The 20,375-nt window shown below is 39.2% G+C and overlaps 1 protein-coding gene across 3 annotated transcripts in view; it reads left to right on the top strand.

Moving 5' to 3' along the window:
* STK32B (serine/threonine kinase 32B) overlaps window positions 1-20,375 on the top strand; it is a 377,048-nt gene that overhangs the window by 332,048 nt on the left and 24,625 nt on the right. For all 3 annotated transcript variants that reach the window (XM_031941567.1, XM_031941565.1, XM_031941566.1), the window contains one exon: window positions 7,725-7,814. In XM_031941567.1, the coding sequence (XP_031797427.1) occupies window positions 7,725-7,814 (90 nt within the window). The remainder of the gene's footprint in view (window positions 1-7,724; window positions 7,815-20,375) is intronic.

Raw genomic sequence — 20,375 nt, 5'->3', positions numbered from 1 at the left:
CTGACCAAAAAAATAGACTGTGCCTTCTTGGAGAGCAATAGAATGGAAGCTTCTGGAGGCGGGGAGTGCTTTCCCCCTCCATATGCCCAGGGTCTCACACAGAATGGTGCTCAATAATTGTTAATGAAACTAAATTGCGGATAGAGAACAGGGTTGTGTGTGAAAGTCCTTCCCCATAAAGACTCCTTGTTCATGAGCTAAATGGCGGCTGGGTAATGAGCGGATGAATGAATGCGCCGATTGCATCTTCCAGATGGAATGGAAATGGCTTCTTTAAAAGAATTGTCTTTCCATCTGCTTCAAACACATTTGTTTATACATGTGTTTCATGCTCTTCTTTGGGTGGTGGATAGCAGCTTTAAAAATATCTACTTCCTTGTCACAATATTTCCTGTTTCAGCTCTCTCCCACAAGGAGTCCTTTTCTAGGGAAAAAGGACATGTGTTGTTTACTATAAGGCCTCTGGGGAAAAGCCACCCGGATACTGAGAGGAAAAGCAAGTCTCCTACTGAGAACGAGGGCCTGAAAGACGGCCATACTCTTCACAGCATGTGGAGATTTTAAGAGAAATCAAAACCTGATATTTGTTTAAAGTCGCCACACTCTTATTTATGAGCCTATTCATGGAATCTTGGGATACATCTCAAGTCAGGAGACATGGGTTCCTTTATTTCTCTGGCCTTGATTAGTTAATCTATAAATAATCTATAAAAGCCCCTTCAGCCTTCTACTCCCAGCTCCGAGCATTATATCTTTTACATAGTAGACACTTAAATGCTTGTTAAATTTTTTTTTTTTAGTTTTTTAGTTTTTTTAAAAGAAATAATTTGAATTATTGCAAATATAAGCTATTTTCATAAAATTACTGTGATGATAATTTTTCCTCTTCAACATGATGCCTGCTGCCCTCTTTTATGGGAGACAAGACTCAACCACATGAAACAACTAGAGAATACTCTAAGACCTGTCCATATGTGTATATGTATGTATGCATGTGTTAGTGTGCGTGTGTGTGAATACTAGTGTGCATTTGTCTATGAATGTGAGTATATGTGTGTGTGAGTGTATGTGAGTGTGTGAATGGTAGTGTGAATTTGTATATGTGAGTGTGAGTATGTGTATTAGTGTGTGAGTGCATATGTGAATACTAATATGTATTTGTATATGAGTGTGTGTGTGTGAATGTTAGTGTGTGTTTGTATATGTGTGTTGTGTCTACATGAGCATGTGTGCATGCATGTGTGTACACGTGTTGCCTTCAGCTTGGCCATGGGGCAGTGAGGAGGTGTTCAGGGGAGGTCCCTCCCTTCATTGCCCAGGACTCACAGCCCAGGTCCCGGAGGCTCAGAGTCTCATCTCTTCAGCAGACGTAAAGTGCGATTTCTTTGCTTGTGCTGTTAAAGCTCTGAGGCAAGAGAAGTTCTTGGCCAATGAGATCTAAGATCATCATGGCTGGGTCCCAAACTGTTCCCAAGTTCCCAGTTTAAGATTGGTTTAAGATTCCCCCCCAAATGGTCGGGAAAAAGTCCCCCAAGCTTCCTTTCCGGGCATGGTGTTGCTTGGCCGCCATTGCTGGGCTGCTTGAGCATTTCTGAAGGACTTTCTGTGTTATCTTTTTGGGATTCACAACCTTCTGGGTTAAGTGAGGTGAGAAGTCCTGCTGAGGACTCCAAAGGCCTCACTTCCACAGTGTTGCCCTTGGGAAATCATTAGCTTTCTCTCAGTCATGACTCCTGAGCCATAAAATCAAAGACTGGGATTATTGTTTAGTCATTTTTCTATTGTGTCGGACTCTGTGACCCCTTTGGGGGTTTTCTTGGCAAAGATGATAAGATGATGGTTTGCCATTTCCTTCTCCAGCAGCTTTTTTTTTTTTTTTACTGGTGAGGAAACTGAGGCAAATGGGGTTAAATGCCTTGCCCAGGATCACCCAGCTAGTGTGTGAGGCTGGATCTGAACTCAGGCCTTCCTACCGCACACTCTGCACTGTACCTCCAGTCTCTAAAGGTCACTTCCACATCCACCATGTGTCTCCACATGCTCAGGTCTCTTCCAGCCCTGGCACTGGCTGTTCTGCAGTTTAATGGCCCTCCCAGTTTTGAGCAGCCATGTTCTATAGTCCCTGTTATGCCAAATACTGTGCTGTTCAGGAAAAGGAGGGATGTTCCTGGCCTCTAGTGGTGGGGAGAAAGCTTCCTGGAGGTGGGAGCTACAATGTGGCAAGAATAGCCTAAGAACAAGTGGCCCCAGCTAGAGACCCTGAGAAGCCCCAGAAGCAGCGTCCCGTTATCTCAGGATGAACACCTGGGCACAGGAGGCTTTGGGGGGAGGAGAGGGGGGGGGGAAATCATTTCCCTTTACACACGAGAAATACAGAAGAATACAGAGACAAGGAGATGCTTCCGATCCTATGGGACTAGAAAGATGGGTAAAGGTCACTTCATCGTTTCCCCAGAAACGGCATGTTCCCAAAATGCCGGCCATCTAGGGTGGCAGAAGGCAAACAAGCCTGGATTACTCGGGCAGTAGCTCCTATTTTTCATCCTGCCCATGATAAGTTTGCTGTGCTTGGAAGATAATGGAAAGCAAAGAACAGAGTGAGTTTTGTTGCCTGGGGATGCGAGGAGAGCCTTATCTCACCATTTTTTCTCCCTCTCCTGCCCTTATCCCAGTCTGGCCCTGGCCTTTGTGCACGAGGGACGCTTCATGCACATTTGTTAAATGGAATGAGATGCTACCATTTGGTAGGCAGGACCACAAAAGGTTTGTTACAGGCCAGCACCTCGGTTTCACGGTAAGCATTCGTCTCACGTGAACCTCTTCTGGCACGCTGTCCAAAGGCTGCCTAATTGTACCCACTGAAGGAGACCTTCCGGTGGGATTCTGCCCTGATCGCTCCAGCTGAGATGATCTCTCCCTGTTCCAATCTCTTGGAGAACTTTGTTTGAATCCCTCTCTGGTGCTGAACGCATTCTACCCAAGATCATAATTATTTCTGTCCTGTCTCATCTTACTACCAGATTAGAAGTTTCTTGAAAGCTGCCATGATATTTCTTTGGGGGTGTCATATCCATCACTCCTATCCCATTTTTAGGTAATGAATGTTTCTTGAATGCAGTTGAAAATGTCATAATAATTCCAATTTAAGCAAATAGCCATTATTACAACTGAGATTTTCTTGTCTTTCTCATACCTCACATTTATGTAATGTTAAAAGTTCATAAAGTACCTCCTTAATTACTGGGGTCAATTAGCTAATTAATTGCTAATTAGTGAATGAGATGGCTAGTGCAGGTATGATTGAATGACTCCCACAGTTCTGTAGGATTATCAGAATCCGGATGCAAACCATGTCTCCTGACTGTAGGCCCACTGCTATTTCTATTGGATTCTGATTTCAGGGTGGCTTTTAATAAGCATGTATTGAATCAAATTTGAATTGTGGTGAATTAATAAATCTTATGTTTATAGAGAGAAACTTAGTAAAGATTTGTTCTGTGGGTTCCCGTTTTATCTCTTAGCACTCCGCTACCCGCACTCCATCTTCACAAAGAAGAAAAAAGTGGCAAAGGAAGGGATATGAGCAACAGCAGTGATGGATAGTTGATGGAGCCTCATTCTGTCTTTTGGCATTGTTGGCTAACCCCCTTTCCTCTTGCCCATAAGTTTCTAACCAACTTTTTTGGTGTGGGTCTAATATGAAGGAAGACATTTACTATAGTTTCTCAGATTGGATTTATTGATCATTATTCTGGCTGGTACTACTCTTGGATTATTTTTTCTTCCAAGGGCAATGATGTGAAAGAGAATCTATGTACTTCTCTTTAGGCATTTTAGTGAGAAACCACCAAATTCTTTTGTATCAGACTTATTAGGGCTGAACAAGTCAGGGCAGAGGGTCCCATTTGAAACTCAGAAGAAAGGCACTGTGGAAGAATTAACACACACACACACAGAGGGAATAAAATACTGGACTAATCTGAAGAGATGAGAGCTTTATTTCAGTTCTAACTCAGTATTTATTTAATCTCAATCAAATCACTTAACCTCTTGCTCCTTCTTTAAAATCCAGATAATAGTGTTTGAGTTACTTATTCCATGTGGAGCATTATTTTTCTAAACTTCTTTCCTGTACCTCCTAATGCTGTGGGAATATGAGGCATAATTGTTAATCCCCATGTACTTCTAAGTCAGATAACTACTTCCCCCCTTGCCCCTCCCCCAGAGCAGTTACTTTTCCATACTTTATTTTTTAAATGCTTTTGGAGCTTGCTCATACAATAGCTTCAGGCTGGTTAAGTCCAAATGAGATGGTTTCATTATACTTTCTGGTTACTATGTTTCACTAGTGACATCTGAGCAGAGCTGGTTCACTTTGTATCTGCTTGTTATACTCAGTCTGATTTCATCTGTAAATGTTCTCAGAAAACATAGGCTTACCTGGAGTGCACAGAAATTTGGGTGTTTCCCTTGACTTTTGTTCTTATTTGCTGAAGGTCTATACCACACACACATACATACAGACACACACACACATACACACACACACACAGAGGGAACAAATTATTGAACTAAATCTGAGGAGATTAGAGTTTTATCTCAGTTTTAACTCAGTACTTATTTAATTTCAGTCAAATCACTTAACCTCTTGCTCTTTCTTTAAAATACAGATAGTAGTATTTATATTATAAACTCTCTATAGTGACTGCCCTGTTTAACTAGAACCTTCCTATCTTTAAGCTTCAGTGCTATTTGTGATGTCATTCAGAGCTCACCACTTTTAGCACTTTGTAAGGAGAGTATTCATTTCTGTATATGAGACCTCTTGATTGTCTCTGATCTCTTGGTCTTCAACCATATATTTCAACAAAATTGCCATTAACCTCAGCCTTTCATTTGGTTGCAAATACTTTTAGTCAATTGATTTGATTTATATTTAAAATATCCATAATGGAAATTGCTAGATTCTTTTAGTCCTGTCAGTTAGTTAATTGTTGAAGGACAATACAAATACATTCACACATTAAGGGTACTGACAGTTAAAATAATGTTTTTATATGATCTAAAATTCTATAATACTTGTAATAAAATAAACATCAGTTGGGTCAGATAAGTAATATTCCATGTTTGCTCAAAAGCCTTTGATGCCTTCCATTGTCCATGGAATAAAGATCCATATTCTTCAGCCTGATCTTCAAACCTCTCTACATTTTGCCTCCAAGTTACCTTCCAAGCTTATTTCACACTTTGCCCCTCAAATAGTCTACTCACTGCTATCTAAAACATCTTACATTACTGTGCTCGCTTATTCCATTTCCTGATGTCAGTTTCTCCAAGCCCCATCTTTCAGGACCCAGATGTGGTAACACCATTTGTGTTAAGCTTTTAATAATCCCATTTTATTCCATCCACCTAACTTCCAATTTTATTACAGTTCCTAATCTTCCTTACAAGAATAGATATTTTCTTTGAGTCCATTTCTTAATCATCTTTTCTTTCACAGATTCTTTGTGGTAATAATCACTCCCATTTCAGCAAGATTTTCTTCATAATGACTAACTTGATAATAAGATGATTTACTTAGGAAATCTGAGAGAATTTGCAAAAAAAGACAATGGCTTTATTAAATTCAATAGCATAACAAATTAACAACAGCAGAATTCAGGAGGAAATTTTAGGGAAGTTATGTTCAAAAAACTGTGAAAATGCATAGGAAATCAATACAAACTTAAACCCTAGTAATATAATTACAAATCGATCTTTAATGAAATGGAGAATTACTTAATAGGATGTTCAGTATTAATGACTGGACTATGCCAGTATAATAACAATAATAAAGTTTTAGTGTTAATATCCATATTAATAATTGTGACATGAGGAAATCAGAATCATAAATCTATAGCTGAAATATACCTAATAGGATGCCTAGCCCAGCAATGTCAAACTGAAATAGAAAAAGACCACTAAAGTGTAGATAAAGTACATTAACATTATCTATGTTATGTTGTATTTTTATTTATTTTGGTAAATATTTGTCAGTTATATTCCAATCATGTTTCAGGGCATTCAGGCATATTCTGGACAATAGTCTGACCCCTCTGGTTTAGCCTAATCCTCTCATTTTACAGATGAGGAGACTGAGGCCTAGAAAATCAGAATGATGAAATATGGCCAACCATAGACAAATGATTAAGTGGCAGATGGGAAATTCGAACCTACATCCTTTGACCCCTGAACCACTCCTCTTGCCATCATTGTTCCACATTTCCAAAGGTTGTTTGATGATCTCTAAGCGCTCATGGAGCTCTGAATCCTAGGTTTCTATTTGTTGAATTGGGTTCGATTTGAACTTGCAGAAAGCATACGGTCTGCTCTCAGATCATAATTTTTGTGTTTTAGAGAAAGTTTCAACTTCAATTCATTAGGAAACTTTGCTCAGCTCTGATAACATTCTGCCCACACTCTCATAATGGCACTTATGAGGAAGAAATAGGGAGTTAAGTCACCAATTGAAAGTCTTGCCATCTGGTGGGGTATCCACGGCACTAAACACCTCATTTTCAGGTACCATGAGCAAGGAGGCTTCACACTGTTCTCTCCATCTTTCCCATGGGGGAAGAGGGGGACAGGAAAGAGCAGCAATATCCCTTCTAATCCAAGTTGCCAATGCTAGAGCTTAAGCTGTCCCACCCTCTCCTTTGTGGCTGTAATAAGAGAGATCATTAAACTCCAAGTAATCCTCGCCCTGGGCAGGGATGCTCCTACTTCATTGGCCTAGATGCAGTTGTGATAGCATTGATTGAACTGATAGGACTGATTATAGACTCTGCAAGCCCTTCCAGGGAAGCTTCTCTGAAGGGAGTCTGTAAGTAGTCAGTGGCATTCTGGGCTGTGGGAGAGCTTGCTGTCCTGCTCAGGCTGGCCAATTGATCTCTTCTGCCTTGCATTTCACTGGCTAGAGCCCCTGTGGACCTCAGGGCTTCCTCCCTTGGCTGTGCCTGCCTAATGAAGCTGGCCTACCAACCGTTTCAAAATTCTTTTTTTCTTCAGATGCTATGTACTTATAACAGCTCATGGTCCCAGAGTGCTTTGCGTTTTGCTAAATTCTTTCCTTGGGATACCTTTCCAGCCTATGCAGCAGACTATTATGAATACACTTCGTATATGAAGAAATCCACACCCAGAGAAATGAAGTGGTCTAGAGGCAGCTGGGTGCTGCAGTGGCTAGAGATATGGGGAGGAAGTCAAGACAACCTGCATTCACATTTAGTCTTAGACACTAATTAGTTGTGTGACTCTGGGCAAGTCACTTAATTTCAGTTTCCTAAATGTTAACCAATGATTTCAGTAACAACAAATGGCTTGCTTACAAAATTTGCAAATAAAACGAAGCCAAGAGGAATAGCTAACCTAAGGATGACAAAGTCAGGAGCCATTTTTTTTTTTTAACAGACTATAATGATGAGTTGAATTTAATAATGTGAAATTTAATAAAGAGAAATGCCAAATCCAGCATGAGTTTAAGGAGTATGGCACTGAGTTAGTGCATGGCCATCTTCCAAATTAAGGGTTTATGGCCAATGCAAAGTTTCTCTGCCCTCCCCGGGTGTGCAGAGCATAGGCTTTGTTATGCCCAACAGACAGCTTTCTTTTCTGCATGTCAGCCAAACAGTGATCCAAGCAGCCGTTTGTGTTAACATCCATTTGTATTTTTGTATTTGTAGGGCATGTCCACATAACTGACTTCAACATCGCCACTGTCATTAAAGGAGCAGAGAAGGCTTCCTCGATGGCGGGAACAAAGCCCTACATGGGTAAGTTTTATGCTAGATGAAGAAAAAACACTTTAGTACATAGTAGGCACTTAATAAATGTTTATTGATAGATTGCCTGAGAAAGAAGATCTTTCCTTAGGTTTCAGAAAACAGAAAGTTAGATCTGAAAGGAAGCTTAAAACATGGAATATTAGAGTTGGTAAATACCCTAGAAGCTAAAAATTGGAAGAGATGATGTCCTTCTGTTTCAGTCATGTCTGACTTTTTGTGATTTCATTTGGGATTTTCTTGGTAAAGATACTGGAGTGATTTGCCATTTCTTTCTTCAGCTCATTTTACAAACGAGGAAACTGAGAAAACAGGATGAAGTGACTTGTCCAGTGTCACACAGCTAGGCAGGATTTGAACTCTGGGTAATGAGTCTTCCTGAGTCCAGATCCTGGATTCTATGCCCAATAGTGCCATCTAGCTGCTCATTGGAAGAAAATTTAGAGATTGTCAATTTTCATCTTTTCATTTTGAAAAGAAGAAGGGACTAGTTGAAGACTGGATATTTAACCTCATTGGTATTGAGAACTCCTGGAAGAAATAACTCCTTTTACCAATGCAGTCTTAGAAAGTTACCTAGACCATGGGAATCTGCTTGAACATGATGGGTGATGGAAAAGTCACTCTCTCCCAAGAGAATCTATTTTATCCCTGAGCAGTTCTATTGGGAAGCTATTCATTTACTTCTGACTCCTTGCTTTCCTTCCATCTGTCCCTGTTTTGCTTTCTGAAATTTTGGCAAACAACATGGCAACCCCCATAAATTTTAAAAGTATTTTTGACTCTCCTTTAAGCCTTTTCTTCTGTAGAATAAACACCCCCTATTCCTTCTTATGATCGTCATATGATGTAGTTTATTAGTTCCTTCATTCTTCTGGGTTATCTAAAAAACAAATTTGTTTCTACAAAACCATACCCACTTCACTGATGCATTTGATCATCCAACAGACCTCTTTTGAGATTATGAATTTCTCAAAAGATTTCCAATCCCTAGCCACAATTCATTGCTTCAAGGACTCTTGCCAGGTCCATGGAAATCAGAGATAAGCAAGGAGCATGTCCCATTGCTCTGAACCTTTGGGGTAATTTACATTATATGGGTTCTCAGTTCTGTCAGTTTGAATTTTGTTATCACAAGCTAACGTATTAATTTGCAATCCAATAGCACTGCTGCATTGGCCTGATAAATTCCCTCCTTGCTAGGAAACTAAAGATTCTCAACAGTAATGGAAAACCTGTTTTGTTTCAGTTTGTAATAATGGCTTGGCTGTTTACCATTAGGGATGCTGCAAAAAGAGCTAGAGCAATAGCTTCAGCACTTAATTAGTAAATAAAGAAGATGCTGGCCTTAAGGCGGTTCAAAAATGCAGAAATATGAGAAAATTATTTCATGCTAATTGTACCAGATTAAACAAATTGATAATAAAGACCTGGGGAAGCTTTGGAAGGGAATTTGATATTTGAGAAGCTACAAGTCAATTTCAAAAGCACCAGTCGAATGCCAAATACTTTATTTGTTGAAACTGATTAATTTGAATATAAAGAGTTTCGAAGAAAATATGGTCACTTGTATCATGATTCAAGATTGTTTTATTCTGTTATTTTTGAGAATCCTGCCAAACTTTTCTGACCAGGAAATGGGTTGACCTTTTATTGTCATCTTCATGCTCACTATGATATAGTAATAGAGATATTGATAGAACAGTTGATAGAACAATTTTCACCTCAAAGGATTGCCCCCCCCAAAAAAAAGTATACTCCTATGAAAATTGACCTTCTTTAAGGATCAAAAACCATGAATTCTACTGGGGAGGAAGTCTGATACAGTACAAATGGCAACAGACATGGAGTCAAAAGATGCCTCCTGTGGGGATGACATCCCACTCCACATCTGTCTTTAGTCTTGTCCCTACCCTCCATCTGCAATCCATTTTTCCTACAGTAGTCAAGTTGGGGTTTGCTGCAGCATAGATCAGACCATGCCATTCTCCTATCAAAGACACTTCAAAGATGCCTTATTTTCTTTAGGAAAGAAAATAACAATAACAATATTACTAAAACTAGTCTGTCTATAGCATTTTAAAATTTCAAAGCACTTTTATTTGATCCTTATAACAACCCTAGGAAGGAGTTGCTATTATTATCCTCATTTTATAGATGAGAAAGCTAAGACTGAGAAATAATAAGTTACTCACTCAGGTTTATAGAGCTAAGTAAATGTCTGAAGCAGGATTCAAACTCAGGTCTGACTCCAAGTCCAGTGTTATATCCCTTGTACCACCTAGCACTCCACTGTCTGGTATTTAAGATTTGAATTCAAATACAATTTTACATACCTTGGGAGGTAGGTGGGATTATTATCTACATTTTACAGATGAGGAAATGTGCTAAGAGAGATTAAGTGATGTGCTTTGCCTAATTACACAGCTAAAATCTAAGGTTGGATTTGAATTCAGATCTTTTTGCTCCCAAGGCTCTATCCACTGCCTTCTCTTTAAACTTTGGTTCACCTGAAGTACCCAACACTATTTTATGTAAATCAGGTAAATAAATTAAAATTGTTTTCCAAAGACTGTCTTAAGCATAGTAGGAAACACCAAGATATATCCCCTATTCACAAGAAGCTTATGGTTGAACAGGAAAGAAAAAACATGAACAAGGATAATGCAATACATGAAAAGGGCCAGAAGAGAGTTGGAGATGGTGAATGCTTGTAGACTATCAGAGAACAGACATTCATGTGGGTTTTAGGGAAAAGGAAAGATTTCCTTATGGAGTTGAGATTCTTAGAAAATGGGGAAGAAAGAAGGGAAGGACATGCCAGGTCATATGAAGAGTGTGAAGAAAATCAGAGAGATAGGAACTCCCAAAACATGTTCAAGAAAAAGTGAGGAAGACATCAGTTCACAAAGATACTTGGTGTTGGGGCAAGACTAACAGGCGTGTTGAGTGCTTAGGAAAAGTTTCAGACTCTAAGATCATACCTGACTTGAGAGAAAGTTTCAAAGAAATTTGAAAAGTCTTACATAAACTGATGCAGGATTAAGAGAACAGAGTCAAAACAATAGGACTTGGCCATTCATTGGGTGTGGGAAGTGAGAAAAGTTAGGAAATCAAGGATGGCACCTCAGTTCCTAGCATGGGTGACTTGGATTATTCATGTAAAGATTAGATTTTGGCTAAAGGCTAAATTCTACCTGAAAGGGGAGAATAGAAAGTGACACATACACACAAACACACACACACACACACTATATATATATATATACATATATATATATATATACACACACACACATACAATGTACTTCCTTTACACAAAAGAAATGGTAAACCCAAACCACAAGTGCTTATTGACCAAATGATTTAAGCAGGATTCTATTAATTTATAATGACTTTTATTTATACTATCTCTGGGAAAGCTGAGATTTCAATCTCATCAACATATAAAGCAGTTTATGGGATCACCGAATAGGCATTCCGCAGCTAACCTTGACTACATGTCCCAATAACTCCTGCTGATCTTCTCCTGGTCTTGACCAAGGCTTGGGTTCAAACTCTTGCAAATGATCACTTTTTCTGTTGGAAAAAAAAAAAAAAAAACTGACCCTACTATCCATCCATCACCTTTATCCAAGGCTGGCTTATCATATCTACCTCTAGATTCATAGTTGGTTTCCTACTTATGTAAGGAAACACATCAGCAAAGACATCTAGGGGACTAAGTGCAAGCTCATCTATTCCCTTTTCTAGTTGCCATATAGAGTTCTCTGGGTTATTCCCTTTCTCCACTTCGGAAATAGAAAACAAAACCTAATTGCCACATGAGAAAGTTGAAGGAAAAGAATGAGCTGAAAGCTGTCTCTTCTTTTTAATTCATCCAACAGCCTGCTTCTCCTGCCACTGTCACAGAACCAGATACCAGGTGTCCATCCAGATCTTTAGTATTAAGCTGACCTTCAGTCAAAAGCATTCAGTGTCTTAGCCATCCCCAAAACACCCAAACACTCTATGTATGCAGTGAGTCGATAATTGATTACCTGGACAATTTCTTACCATATTGTAGGTAAACCAGGTGGTTTAGTTTAAAAAGAGGGGATTGTATTAGAAATCAGGCAAACTTGACCCTCCTCCCTGTACTGTTCTGTCACAGACTAGTCATTTGACTCTTGAGAAGTTATCTCTCCGACTCTCATTTTCCTCCTGTTTAAAACAAAGGGATGGAACCAGATGATGTAAAAGATACCTTCCAAAGCTTACATTCCTTCAATCTATGTACTAGAAGAAGATTGCTCTGATTGCTATTCACCACAGAACAGGGAACATAACCAGAATTCAAAGGGATTTCTGAGATCATCTAGCCCAATTTGTCTATACTTGATCAAGAATGTTTTTAACTTCCCCATCCAGTCCTAATTGGAAATTTTCCAGTGATTTGAATGCCCTTACCTTCTAGGACTGTCCATTTCTGATGGAAATAGGGATATTAGGAAGTTTATTTTTCTATGTAGCTGAAATACATCTCTCTGCAAGTTCAAAAAAGTATTCCCAGTTCTGCCCTCTTGAGGCAATCAGAAGTCTAATTCCTTCAAATATTTGAAGATGACTCAGTATTCCCTCTTACATCTTCCCAATACTTATATCAAACCTTAGTGAGCATGATTTCAAGAGCCCCTCCTCTCCTGCTCAATCGCCTTTAAACTAGCTCTTTCTTATTAGTCATTCTTCTAAAATGTATTATCTACAGCATCATGTTGACATCTAGATAATAAGGATAGAGAATAATAGGACTAAACTAAGGTGGGAAAGCGCTGACCATAAGCTGTTGACTTTTTTAGCTACAGCACTCCTTGAAAATCTTTGCATTGAGATGGAAAGGAGATGCTATGTGTCTCTGGAGGCAATGACTAACAAAATTATAGATCCTCCAAGTATTGACATTAGGAGTTCAGGTCTTTTAGGATAATGGATTATTCACTGTTCAAAGGCAAATGCAGCTTTGGAGAGGATGTATATGTGAATATTTGTCTCTCTTCAATCTTTTAATGAGAATATTCTCCTAGAACTTTAATACAAATGGAACCAATGCTATCAAGGAATTTGAAATATAATAAGATCATAAATAGCAACCTAAGAACCCTTGTAATAGAAACCGTTTCATTTTCTGTCATCTTTGACACTTAGTGTCCTCATTTGGGGGTTTCTTGGTAGACACGTGAAGTGGCTTGGCATTTCCTTCTCTAGCTCATTTTACAGAAAAGAAAACTGAGGCAAGCAGAGTTAAATGATTTACTTAGGGTTATACAACTAGTGAGTTTTTGAGGCTGGATTTGAATACCGAAAGAAGAATTTTCCTGACTCCAGGTCCTGCACACTAGTCTCTGTACTACCTAGCTACCTCTGAGGTCATAAGGCCCTTAAATTTGACCAATTAGATGGAGCTGAATAGGAAGACTTAATTGATTCCAAATTCCAAATCAATAAAAGTCACCCCTGGAAGCTATGGCTATGACTTTTTCCTGGTGCTACAAATAATCGCAGAGGCAGCTCCAGATCCAGCCCCTTCTACAGACACACACAGACATGCACTATGGGAGTATTGCCGGAGGGCCAAAAATATTCAAGGAAAAACTTCGTTCCTGATGGAGTCTGTGTTTTTCTTATATCCTCTTTCTTTGCGTGAGCCGACTTACATGTTGATAATGTATTCATGTATTCAGTTCACCATATTAATCAGCCCTGGTGTGGAGGTTAACAAAACTCTGAGTTGACTCTGGGGAATTCACATGATCCTTTATCTGGGGCACACACACAGAATGCACATTCCATCTGTTATTTTAATTAATAAAAATCGGACTCTATGCAAATCTCTTTCCCTAGGTTGTCTTGAGAGTTGTCCTCTGGGACTCTATCCACCCATCATTAGCTGAGCTGGTGCATTTTATATTCTGGGAACTGTTTATGAGGTCTTTGAGCTGAAGAGCTCAAGTGACTGCGATCCACAGACCTGTCATTTGCCACTCAATGTTCCTTATCTGGGTGGAAGGAGGTTCAGATTTGTGGAGAAAATATTCACATTTACAGACTCCATCTTAATGTCTTAGATCATAGGGTATGGAATGCTCACCCACCCGACACACTTTGGAAATAGGTGATTTTAACCTCTCAGCATTCTCATTTATTGGCTTTTGATATTGTCAGGGACCTTCAGGGATGTGTGTGTCTCATCCAGGGGATTAGAGAAGGGAGAAAGAAGTTCAAGTGACCCCCTCACCATGATAAAAGACTCTTTATTCATAACCTCTCTGATTTTTCCTCTTGGTTTCCTTTAGGGTTAGTTCTTTTCCCAAAATCCGACTATTGCCATTCTCCAAAGTCCTGTCTTTGTTCCTTTTATCATCTCTTGAATAATAAACTAAACAAGACCTGATTAATTCTGTTGATTCTGTGCCAAGCACTAAAACAGGAACTGGGGATAAAAAGACAAATGTAAACCCAATCCTGCATTCAAAGAACTTACAGTGTAGTGAAGGGAGACAGCATGTCAATATAGAGATGGATCCAAAATATGGAGGAACTAGAAACAGGATGATTTGGAAGGGAAGACAGCAGTGGCTGGGCTGGATCAGGAAAAGTCTCCTTGACAATCACGTCCATTCCCATTCCACATGGCCTCCACATGACATACTTAGTCTCTGGTTCTTCTCTGGGCCCAGTTTGGTCCAAAAGATGAATGATTTTCCCAAATAATACACATTCTAGGATATTGTAGAGGAAATCTGGAGTCAGAAGTATAGCTTCTAGAGAGATGATGCAGGGTAGTTTTAAGTGTTAAGTTTATTTCTTATGCCAAAGTCAAGTCTCTAGGGACCAAGAAACATGAGCCTAGTTTTTCCATTGATGCTCTTCAGATAGCTAATGCCTCCTACCCTGATTGCTTCTCACAGAGCCCCTTCTCTGTGAGGCTCCAGGACCCCAGTTCCTTCAGCTAATCCTTAATTCACCTGTTTTCAAACTTCATCATTTGGCCTTATTCTTCCTGGTGCTCTACCATTTGCCAATGGTGTGGCTTTGGGAAAATAATGAAGACTTACTTTTCTTTATTTGTAAAATGAAGGTTTTATTGTCTCTGTTTAAGCTCAAAATGGAGATGTCATTCTTGTCCCTTAACTCTCTCACCTCCCATAACCAATCCATTGCCAAGTCGTGCCACCTCTATTTTGTAGCATTTCTCCATATGCCCCCTTCTCTTTTCCGACACTGCCTAATATAGGTCCTTATCACCTCACACCTGGGCTGTGGCAATAGACGGCTACTCTCATTCCAAGCCGCCTCCTCCCATTCCGGGCCATCTTCCACCTCAATGTCAAATTGATCTCTCTTAAAGGCCAGTTTCTCTACATCACTCTCATATTTAGTACTCTCCAGTGGATCCCTACAACCTCCAGGATAAAAAGAAAATGCTCTTTCTGCCTGTAAAAGCCTTTCCTAACAATCTCTTTCTGCTATGTTTTTCACCTTACTGCCTTCTACACTGCCTGCCTTAACACACATGACTCTGGCTTTCTTGCGCTTCCTCAAGCATGACACTCTCCACTGACTCTGAGTCCTTTCCTAGGCTCTCTGCCATTCCTGGGATCCTCTGCCTCCTGGATTTTCTGGCTTCTTTTAAGCCTCAGCTAAAGTCTCACTTTCTGAAAAAAAAAAAAAAAGTCTTTTTAGCCCTGCTTAATCTTATTGGATGATCTCCAATTTATCCTTTATTTAACTTATTTGAATATTCTTGGTTGCATGCTGTCTCTCCTACTGAAGTGTGAGCTCTTCATGGGGAAGGGACTGCCTTTTGCCTTTATATCTCCAGCTTAGCACCATGCTAAGCACACAGAAGGCACTTAATCAATGTTTATTGATTGACTGGCTGACCTGAGAGCATCTCCTATTTCCAAGTTGTTACTTCTAAGTAACTCCTGAGCTCCTGAGGGAACCCAGAAAGGTACAGCAGAGCTTGAACTTCTAAGAAAAATTATGCCTTTCTTTGTATCCTCAGAACTTAGCACAATGACTGGAATATCACAGACTGAGTGACTGAAGAGGGAATGAGATCATCTCCAAAGTCCGTCTGCCTCCCAAGCTCTATGTACTATGATCTAAGACATCACCCACTTGAACTTTCTCCATATAAAAGTATGTTCTGCTCCCTCTCCCATTCTAAAATACTTAGGGTGTTGCCATCACTTGCAGTATTTTTAGTCAAGGATAAAACAAACCTACTAGCATTTTGAAGCTAACCTAGAGCTGTAGGATTTCAGGCTCAGCAGGTCTAGTCACTGAATACTGAAAGCACCCCAGCTTTCAGCCATATTCTGAAAGCTAAATCAGGACGCTCATAATGCTCATCATTAGTGGACTTGCTCTTTTTTTAAGTTGTTTTTGTTTTTTGTTTTTTAACAGTGAGAAAGATTTTCCCATTGGCAATGTTTAGTGTAACATGTCTAGTCCAACCGAGTTCATGTTGACTGTCCAAGGGGTGGGAGGAAAGGAGGGAATTTTCTTTCTTTAATTTTACACTTCATATCAATGCATTTTTGAATAACTGATTACACGCCGCCCCTCCGGCTTCATTCTTGCTTTCCATTTAAAACCTGTGCTGGCAGAATCACTCAACCACTCACGACAACACTTGGGATGACTTCAGAACAGATAATGGCACACTGCTGGGTGGGTGACGGCAGAGCTAGAAGGGCTTCCGCTGAGTTTGTACACAAGCAGCCACGTTGCAGAGGACGGAATTCACCATCAATTTCCATCTGACTTTGAAAATAGAGTCTGAATTATGAAACAGAGCCTTTGCTTAAATCAGAGAAGGAAATAGAATGTAGGCTTCTCTAGAACAGAGGCTCTTTGTTGTGTTTGTGTATCCCCTAGAACTTAGCACAAAGTTAGTGCTTGATAGAGAGTTATTGAATAGTCTCAATTATGGGAAGAACACTTCTACTGAACTTCAGGAGATGTAAAGCTTCTGGGCTAGAGAGAGGTCTAGGAGGGAAGGGAAGAAGAGTTCTGGAACTATGTTGAGAACTTTGATCCAGCTTTCTTTCCAAATCCTGCTGGGCTAACTGATGGCCTGTTTCTGCTGCCTTCCTCCATCTGTTGTGAATTAAAGTTGGTCTGGGAGAGCTCTGCTACTTAAACATCCACTGAGTGTCTCCCATTGTCCAAGGAGTGGGGACCAGAAAGTACAGCACGTGGTCTCTGCTCAGATGCATCAGATATCTTGGTGAATTGAAGAACTGGGTTCAATTTGGATGTGGACATTTACTTGTGATAACTACTTGGATAAGTCGGTCATCTCTTAGACTCCAGTTTCTTCAACTATAGAGTTGAGATGATAATTCTTGTACTGTGTCACTCACAGAATTGCTCTAAGGTGAGTGCTTTTCAAACTTTTAAAGGGAAATCAAAGCGTGAACTCTCATTTTTCTTGTCTGGACTTGGGTAGCAAAAGCACAAAACACAGCGTAATTTCCACTGGATCCAAATGGTCCTTAGAATTTGTCTTAGGTCTTGTGCCTTCCATAAAGATTGTTACGACGTAAACTTATAGATGATCAAAACTGGAAGGGACTTTAGAACATACAGAGTTAGAGCTAGGAGAGGGGTTTTAGAACACATTTGAGGGGCCCCTAGAACACAGAACATCAGAGCAGGAAGGGATTTTAGTACAAAGAATATAAGAACTTGAAGTGCCTTAGAACAGAGAACCTTAAAACTTAAAGAGATGGAAGAGAACCAATAGCTGACTCTCTTAATTTTACAGAGGAGGAAACTGAGACAGAATATATTCTCTAAGGTTACATAGTCACTAATGGTCACACCTAGAATTATGATCTTCTCCTGATTTCCAAATCAGTGCAACTATTTTGCAGTATGTAATACTTTCTCCCTAAAGTAGAAATAATAGAAATCAATTTAAATTACGCAAATATTTGATTATGAATTTCTATGACATAGCATTGCTTATAATCTTTTGTTTAAGAAGGAGAAAGTGGGAAAAGCATTTGATTTGGGATCTAGTTTCAGGCCCTAACCTTGCCTTAGTCTGTCAGCATGAGCTGTCTCTGGGGTAGATACTCCTCCCAAAGTTTCCCTTTAGAGATGGCTCCAAATCCCAAAAAAACTTTTCATTTTTCACAGCTTCACAGATTGTATTCTCACCATTATCATGCCCTTCCCCCTTTCAATTTTCTTTTGTGTGCTGTTTCCCCTCATTAGACTATAAGCTCCTTGAAGGTAAGGATTATCTTTTCTCCCCCATTTATATGTCCAGTGTTTGGCATAGTATTTGGCAGATAGTAGGCACTTATTTATTGTCTTGCATTTACTATTAATTCTCTTAGATGCCATGGTAGTATTAATATTAGCTTAGTATTAGTCATGGGCCAAGATTCAAATGAACTGGTAACAAAAGATAATCAAAAAATCTTAGAGTTTTCAGATCTACTTTATAAAATCCCAACCTTTCTTTTAAATAAGAATCTTACATGTCCAAATACCTATCGGACATTTCAAATTAGATGACCCATAAATACATTAAATTCAATATATTTAAAACTGAACTCATCATCTTTCTTCCCAAGACATCCCCTCTTCTCAATTTTCCCATCACTATCAAGAGTACCATCATCTTCCCACTTCCCCAAATTCACACACAGCCTAGAGTCATTCTCACTTCCTCATTCTCTCTCATGCAATATGTCAAATAAATTTCCAGTCTTGTTATTTCTAGCTTGTAATATTTTTTTTTATTTATGTCCTTCTTCCTTTCTGTTGTGGCCATTACCCTAATACAGGCTCTCATCACCTCCTTCATGAACTATAATGATTGCCTTTTGTTTTGTCTCCCTGACTTAAATCTCTACTCACTCCAGTCCAGCCTCCATTCAGCTATGAAAGAGATCTTCCTGAAACATAAGTCTGACCCTATTGCCTCTCCTTCATATTTAATAAATCCTAGCAACTCCCTGTCATTTGATCTCAGGATCAAGTATAACATCTTCTGTTTGGCAGTCAGAGGCATTGTATATTGCCCTCACCTGCATTTCCAGTGTTCTTCCAACTTGCTTCTTCCTACCCACTCTACAATCCAATGATATTGATTCAGGGATGTTTACCTATTGTTTCCTAATCCCTGGAACTCTCTGCTCTTTTATTTCCACTTTCTGGCTTCCTTCAGCTCTAATTCCATCATCTACAAGAAACCTTTCCTGATGTGTCTCAATCCCAGCACCTTTCCTCCTGATTATCCCCAATTAGTCATGTATATATCTCATTTACGTATAGTTGTTTTGCATGTTGTGTCCCTTATTAGAACTGTGAGTTCCTTGAAAAGAGGTTCAGGTTTTCATTCTTTGTACTCTATAAGCATTTAATAGATTAATAAGTGTTTGTTGAATGACTAAGTCACATCCCTATGTTCTTCTAGTATTATTCCATGAATAGGAATGCCCTCTAAAATAGAGGCAATAGTTAGTCAAGTCTTTATTTTAAAACATCAAGTAATGGGCACCCACTACCCCCCAAAGCATCCCCTTTATTCAATAAATATCTGTACATTACGTTCTCTGTGAAAAGTCTTGTTGATATTGAACATGAAAAAAAAGTGTAATGACGATGTCACCTTCTCTCATTAGACCCATTGGAATCATCAGTTTTCAGGAAGAAGGACTTAGACATCATCTAGTCCAACCCCTTGACTTCAATATGCACTTCTCGAGACAGAATACATTTTCATCTGGAAATTCAGTTGAGATATTTCTAGTCACAGTGTGCTCTGGCTGCATGGTTATGACTTTAGCTTCTTTGAAAACTGCAGGATGGAATTATGTCTGCAAATTAATTTCTCAGAAATATGTATTTCATAAAATTAAACAAATTTAGCTAATTAGTTTAAGGAGGGTAATTTGGTATAAAGGAGAGAGCATTCATCTGAGATTCGGATTCTGTTCTTGGATAAAGCACTAAATATCTGAGTATGATTTTAGATATTTCATTTAACTTCTCAGGGATTTAGATGAACCCATCTCTTAAATGAGTGCTTTGGATTCAATAGTCTCTAATACCTTAACAACTTCTTCTCCCTACTACCTCTCTCTCCTTTCCCCTTTCCCTTTCCATTTTTTCCTCTTCCCTTTTCCTTTCCTTTTCCCCTTTCCCTTGCCTTTTCCCTTTTCTTTCTTTCCTTTTCCTTTTCCTTTCATTTTCTTTTCCCTTTCTCTTTCCTTTCCTTTCTCTGCCTTTCACTACCCTCCCCTTCCTTCCTTAAAGATCAGAGGTTTTTTATTTATTTTTAATTATACTCATTAAAAGAAGTAGTGATAGGATTTAGTGACAGATTGGATCATGAAGAGGAAAAATTATCAAAGATGAAAGTAGTGGAAGTAGTTGTATGAAAGACCCCATTCTTCTAGGTGGAAAACATCTCTGAGCTTAGCATTCAAGCAATACTACAAATTGTGATTTGGTTTTCAAAATACATTTTAGATCATACAATGG

The sequence above is a fragment of the Sarcophilus harrisii genome, chromosome 6 (genome assembly GCF_902635505.1).
Source record: "Sarcophilus harrisii chromosome 6, mSarHar1.11, whole genome shotgun sequence".
Classification (NCBI taxonomy): domain Eukaryota; kingdom Metazoa; phylum Chordata; class Mammalia; order Dasyuromorphia; family Dasyuridae; genus Sarcophilus; species Sarcophilus harrisii.
The sequence above is the reverse complement of the archived record's forward strand: the minus strand, read 5'-3'. Positions and strand labels throughout refer to the sequence as shown.